General features: G+C 38.8%; 2 protein-coding genes across 2 annotated transcripts; both read left to right on the top strand.

The window, feature by feature from the left end:
- Positions 1–1,155: 1,155 nt before the first annotated feature.
- BDCG_03111 (Atg28p) lies at positions 1,156–2,545 on the top strand (the record flags this gene model as incomplete). The annotated part of the gene is made up of 1 exon (XM_045418712.1): positions 1,156–2,545. A coding segment is annotated over one exon (1,390 nt), but the record flags the coding sequence as incomplete, so codon positions are not given.
- Positions 2,546–3,178: 633 nt separating this feature from the next.
- Positions 3,179–4,563, top strand: BDCG_03110 (uncharacterized protein; the record flags this gene model as incomplete). Its single annotated transcript, XM_045418711.1, has 2 exons — positions 3,179–3,429; positions 3,534–4,563. The coding sequence occupies 2 exons, from the start codon at positions 3,179–3,181 to the stop codon at positions 4,561–4,563; spliced, it is 1,281 nt and encodes a 426-aa protein (XP_045275220.1).
- Positions 4,564–6,583: the final 2,020 nt, after the last annotated feature.

Below are 6,583 nucleotides of genomic sequence, written 5' to 3'. Positions count from 1 at the left end.
TATAAATACATGTATATTCTTCTATTTTAAAACTTCACTGTGTACATTACTACATACATATATAAATATTTATCTTAATAACTGATTCTCACACTTTCTCTTTCTTTTCTTCTTTAACATTTTTATCTTTGTTAAATAAGATTTATCAATATAATACTGATCTATTCAGCGTAGACTTCTTATAAAAGTAAATATAATAAAAGAATTCTTCTATTCAGAGTGAATACATTCAATACTTACACAGGTGTTTTTAAATAAAAGTAAAAATAAAAAAAAAATAATGTGATTCTTTGTAAAAAAAACGTGCCATCCGGGCTATAATCTGTGGGATGGTTAATCTGTTGTAATTCGTGTAGGAAGAGCTAGCTACATTTATATTACATATGAGATCACGTGTAGGCGGCGCGATCGCTATGGCAACGCCACTGGGCGGACGCTGCTACAGAATGTTGTTGAGGGTGCAGTGCGCTGATGGTGATTGAGCTCTTTTGTCCCAGTAGTCTACAGGTTATGAGACTGTTAAGCGTGAGCCCCACTGTGATCAACATGCATGGGTTCAATCTCAGAATGGACTTAAAAATTCCTAACAAATACTCTGGACATTTTAACAGTGTCAAGAGACATCCCAGAAGTGTGCTCTAGAAGTCCTGTGAGTCCTAGAACTGACTGAGTCCATTATTAAAGGAGTCATTGTGGGGAGGCCACTGAAGAGAGCCACTGAGGGGAAGTACTGTACTCTGTGATAGCTGGTCTGAGGGGGGGTGTTGGGGGTCCCGCGGTTGGTCGGCCCTTCTACCAGCAGTGTGCTGGTGGTGATTGAGCTCTTTTGCCCCAGTAGCCTACAGATGTGTGTGGATCACGTGCATCCACGTGATCACGATTGGAACCGGTGGCGGCGGAACATCACAAGCCTGACTCAATCTTAAGAGGCATTACCCACGGCCTATTCATGCTGCGTGTCATGCGGGTAACCTTCCAGGCGGTGTGGTGAGAAAGAGGCAGAGAACACACCCACAGAAAGTGTCCATGATTTTGATTTCTTGCATATGTATACCCCCTATACCAACTCATGATCTAACCGTTCACGAATAAATAACTTACTTACCGAGTCCACGGCCTTCTGGTCTATTTTTCTACCATATTCTAGTTCTGCAGCATTGAAATGTCCACGCTCTTGCCCTACGACAACGGCCAGATACAGCTTATACCTCCAGAGCTCGCCGTTCAGCACTATGATTCTTTCCTGCATATAGAACGCCAATCAAGACAGCTCCAGCGCGATCTCCAAACACTTCTAGATGCTCAGAGTGCTGGGTTAGCTGCGGGTCTCTCTGGGCCTGCTGGAGACGATACCACTTCAAATGGCAGCTTGACTCCTACTCCTACACCCTCCCAATTCAGCAGCAGCTCTCATAGTGCCATCACCATACCCGTACGACAACCAGCGAAAAAGAAAATAGGACTCCGTGGTGCCCGGCGTGGGATTCTTAAAACAATGCATACATTACTTAGTCTAAAGGAGGAAGAGCGGCGGCTCATTGACTCCGAGCTGAAGAATCGGAGGCTGGCAGTGAAAGAAGTGGAGAGCTTCGTGACCAAGCAGAGTGGACTTGAAAAAGCAATAGCGGAAATCCAAATGAACGGGGGATCACTAAGAGCAGAGAATCTGATGAGGGCAGCTCGCACTCTGGAAACAGATATTCGAGACCTAGAGTCAAAGTTGCTACAAATGAAATCGCAGCATCGCTACATCCTCAACGAGGTTTCCCAGATTCAAAACTCCGTTGACGCCCAATTATCCTCGTACAAGGCCTCGTTGGCGCTAGTCCAAACAGATGTGAGCAATTATCTGCGATCTCCGCCCATACGGCCTCTTGTGCCTCCCTCCGCTACCCCCCCTCCATTCTATACTCTGAATCCGAAACGCAGGACCCTCGAGATGGCGAATGAGCAATGGGTACTGGAGCAGGGCGAATTAAGGAGCAAACGACACAAAGTTGATCTTGAGATCGAGGCCTTAAGGGAAGGGGGCGGGGTCTGGCAAAAAGCTGTATCAGATATATCCAACTTTGAGAAATTATTACGACAGGAAATGCGCAGTTTGCAGCAGGGTTCGCAAGTTTTACAACCCCGGGATAGGGACTCAAGCATAAACCATGAACAAACCGTTCTAAAAGAACTAGACGATATAGCCTCGCAACTAGAAACAAGGTTACAACTCGCGGAGCAGAAAAATTGGAATTTGCTCATTTGCTGCATTGGCGCAGAGTTAGAAGCTTTCCGGGAAGCGAGGCGGCTGCTGCTAGAAGCTTTCCCAGCGCTTGGGGATGGCAAGGGTGCTGGTTTATCAAAGGGAGCAACTGAAGTCAGTCTGAATTTTCAGGAGGATACAGCAGCAGCAGATTCTAGGAAAACAATAGATTCGAAGGAACAATCCCCCGCTTCAGTGGAGAATACCACAGTGGAATCACTGCATTCTCCTGTGCAGTCAAGCAGATCTGAAGACGATGACGAGCCTGATCCCGCTTGGCTACTTTCCGAATAGAACTTCGAGCAATATATTAATTTTTAATGGTCCTTTTTCGGTTCTATATTTTTAAGATTTATGAAGGTAATTTGACTTTTGGATAGCCTGCTTACTTTTGGATATTGTCACAATTTTTCGATTATGAAAGAGCCTTTTGATATTAGCATGGAAAACAATGACAACAAATGGATCTCGTTCAACTCCATAACTATCGCGCTTCCAAGGTTGTGCGCAATATTTATATTTATATTTCTCGTAGCTTCACGGGTTCTAGCTATATTTGAATACATTTTTTTGATCCCCTATTCGTGCCTTCGCATCTCCCTGCGCCGACCTGATTTTTGAATAAAATGCCCTGTGTGGATGGAGAAATTTTTGTGTGGCGGAGAGCCAATTCACTAACCCAAACCACGCTATAATTATACTGCATCAATAACCACATCATCGTATTGGCTCCAAAACGCCGCTCCGCCAGTTTTTCTTGGAGGACATGACATTTCTCAATGTAAGCCAAAAGAAATGTGACAATGCCTCGATGTCAGATTTGTCGCTGACGACGGCTACATCATCCAGCACCAAGGCTCCTTGCTCCAAAGATAATCAACATCCAGGCACTAAAATAATAAACTTGCACGAGACAGCTGAAACACCATGGAACCCTTACCGCAGCCGTTATGCAGCTTCACAATACCGTCCCTCTACGACGGCATCCGGATTGACTGTCGCTTGTATCATCCCCGCCAGCTCTCACGACCTGATAGTGCATTATCGTGGAGAAGCAGGGGCGCTATTGTCGCACATCCATATGCCCCCATAGGGGGTAACTATGACAATCCCATAGTTTGTGGTGTCGCGGGTGAACTATTGAAGGTGGGATATATTGTTGTGACTTTTAATTTTAGGTGGGTGTGCTGGCGTTCTCTATCCATGAGACATGTATCTCTTTTCCATGAATGTTGGTGTGGTGATTATGTGTGTTGATTTACATATGTAAATATATTTACAGAGGCGCGTCCGAATCTGCAGGTCGGACAAGCTGGTCCGCGCGACCAGAGCTTAGTGACTATGTCACTGTTTACGGATTTCTCATCTATTACCTTGTTGGGATCGATCCCGATTCCATACGAGAGTCACTGGCTGAATCTGGGAACAATCAACCTCCTGCTGTGACTGATATCCAAAACCCCACGGCTGGATCTGAAAGATTGGAGATAATTTTAGCCGGGTACTCTTACGGCTCCATGATCGCATCTCATCTACCATCGATAGAAGCCGTTTTACGCCTGTTCGCATCTCCCGAAGCGGGTTCGCCTAGTGCGGAAATTTTACAGCAGGCCGATGATCTATCTACGCTTTGGAATCTTGAAGCAAAATTGGAACTGTCATCGCGAACACCGATTCTACAGGGCAGCAGTTGTGATGGCCAGGGAAAGCCGTCCCAGTGTGTTTCCATGGGCAGCAGCGCGGAGTCCACTGGGAAAAAGTCAAGCATGGATATGGGCGCAGCGATCAGACATAGCATTGAACGTTCTCGAAGGAGACTGAGAGCGAGGTTTATACGCGGCCACGGGGTGGAAAATCGAACAGTGGATGCTAGTGTTAGTGCTAGTAGTGGTGTTAGTGAGATTGCACAGAATATGCTAACGCCAGCTGTGTCGTTTCTCCTCATCTCCCCCGTCATCCCACCCATCACGAACTTCATGACGATGTCTCTATTCGGCCCTCGAATCAATCTCGATGTCACCCTTGCGGGTATGAAGGTCAAATCGACCCCGCCGGAAGAGCAGCTTACGACCCACCGCACTCTGGTTGTGTACGGCAACAATGATATGTTCGCTTCAGCGAAGAAGCTACGGAAATGGGTCACGGATCTCAGGAAGACGCCGGGCTCAATGCTTGAGTTCGTGGAGATTGACACGGCGGGGCATTTCTGGTTTGAGAAAGGGACGGAGGATCAAATGAGAGCTGCTGTGACAGAGTGGGCATGTAGGAATAGTAGTGGTGGTGAGGTCTGTAAGATGCCTTCCCTGTTATAGTAATGCTGCAGGTACTTCACATCAGATTATGAGGCTCATTTTATGCACAACACTGTCACTACAAGTTTCTTGTTGATATTAATTACCTGTATTGCTTTATTCAATATGTCTCAGATACTAAAATTATTTTATTTTATTCATTTAATATATTCTTTCATTAAAATAGAAAATTTTATTAATTATTATACTATCTGTTTAAAATACTTGTATAGTAAAATATATTACTGAAATTAAAATATTTAATTAATGAAAAAATATTATAATATATTAATATTAGACTGATTACTGAAATTATAAATTTTTATATTTAATTTAATATAATATAATTTTATATCTTTTTTAATATAACTTTTATCAGAATTAAATATAAAAAAAATGTAAAAAGTGATTAAAAATTCAAACTTAAAAGAAGATTATAATTAATTAAAATAAGAAAATAACTAGTAATTATATAAAAATAATTTTATAAATATTTGAATATATATTTCTATAAACTTCTATTAAAACTTTTTATATATATTTTCTAAAGTAAGATATTTTTTTTATTAAATTATATATTCTGAGTTCTGACTTATTAATTCTTTTATTATATTACTTTTTAAAAGCTTTTAAAGAATAATATTGTTTATCTTATATAATCTATCTACGCGAGTTACACTAAATAGATTGAGATAATATATGACTAGAGTAGATATAGTAATTATTAACATCTTCTCTTACTATACTTATAATCTAGACTGATTAGTAAGATTATAAATTTCACATTTAATTTCATTTAATCTAATCTCATACATTTTTTAATGTGAGTCTCATCAGAATCAAGTCTTAAAAAAATCTGAAAATGAATCATTTCTGAGAGAAATGATGTGAAAAATAATCAGATTTAATTCAAGAATAGTGAAATAAAAGTAATTTCTCAGAATAAACTATAAAAGATAATTATTCTTTCAAAATCAGAATAAGACTGAGACTGAAGATTAAAATCAGTCTTATTCAATTCATTCAGTGATTACTTATATAATCAGAATTTAATAATAATTATTAATAATACTTATAAAATAATTAAATACATTCTTATATAAGTTTTTTCTTCACTTTCTTATGAAAACTACACTTCTCTAATATACTATAATCAGAGATATTAAACTATCTGATAATTTTATATTTTATAATTATGAGTTTCTTAATTATTTCTTTCTATAATTGTCTCTGATAATAGTAATAAATATCTCAACTTGAGTTGAACTTTCACTTCATTCTCATCTCTGTCAATAAAATTATTAGAATATCATATATTATCAGTGTAATAGTTGAATATATACTCTTAACAATTTTTTATAACTCTAGAATTGATTTAACATGTAAATTCATCAGATTATCTTGAAGATAGCAGTCAAATTCAGTTTTATAAGTATATAGTTTTGCCTGATTTTCAGTTATAATTAATATATATAAGTTCTGTTTCAAAGTTAGTATTATAGTTCTATATAATGTGGTTCGGAAAAACGTACGACCGTCGGATAATAACGCGGCCGCTTTCAAACTTGCTTATGAGTGTAAAGAGGCCATAGCGGCCACTAATTAATTTAGTGTATAATATATAAGAAGCTGACATACATCTGTAATTATACACTGACTTAAGCAATCTTTGAATCATATCTGATAGCATGTTTAAAAATTAGTGAGAAGTACAGACTTCTTCAGAGTGTGATAATTTCATCTATGAAGTAATTCATAGTTATCATGTCAGTGTGGTTCTAGAATGTCTCAAAAGATAGCATATAAAGAGTGATTAGTAGAAGAGTATTCAATTGATACTACTTCACTTATAGAGGAAAAACTTCACACTCAGATGAATGCCATGTATAATACATGAATAGATGAGATGTGAGAAAGAAAATAAGAGTGATAAATAAGATTCAAAGAAGACTGCTCTTCACTTAGAAGAATAAAGAGAGAGTAATTATTATCAGAGTTATATAATAATAATAGAAATTATATAATAATATAGTGATATAAT

This window comes from Blastomyces dermatitidis, assembly GCF_000003525.1.
Source record: "Blastomyces dermatitidis ER-3 genomic scaffold supercont1.3, whole genome shotgun sequence".
Lineage (NCBI taxonomy): Eukaryota > Fungi > Ascomycota > Eurotiomycetes > Onygenales > Ajellomycetaceae > Blastomyces > Blastomyces dermatitidis.
The sequence above is the reverse complement of the archived record's forward strand: the minus strand, read 5'-3'. Positions and strand labels throughout refer to the sequence as shown.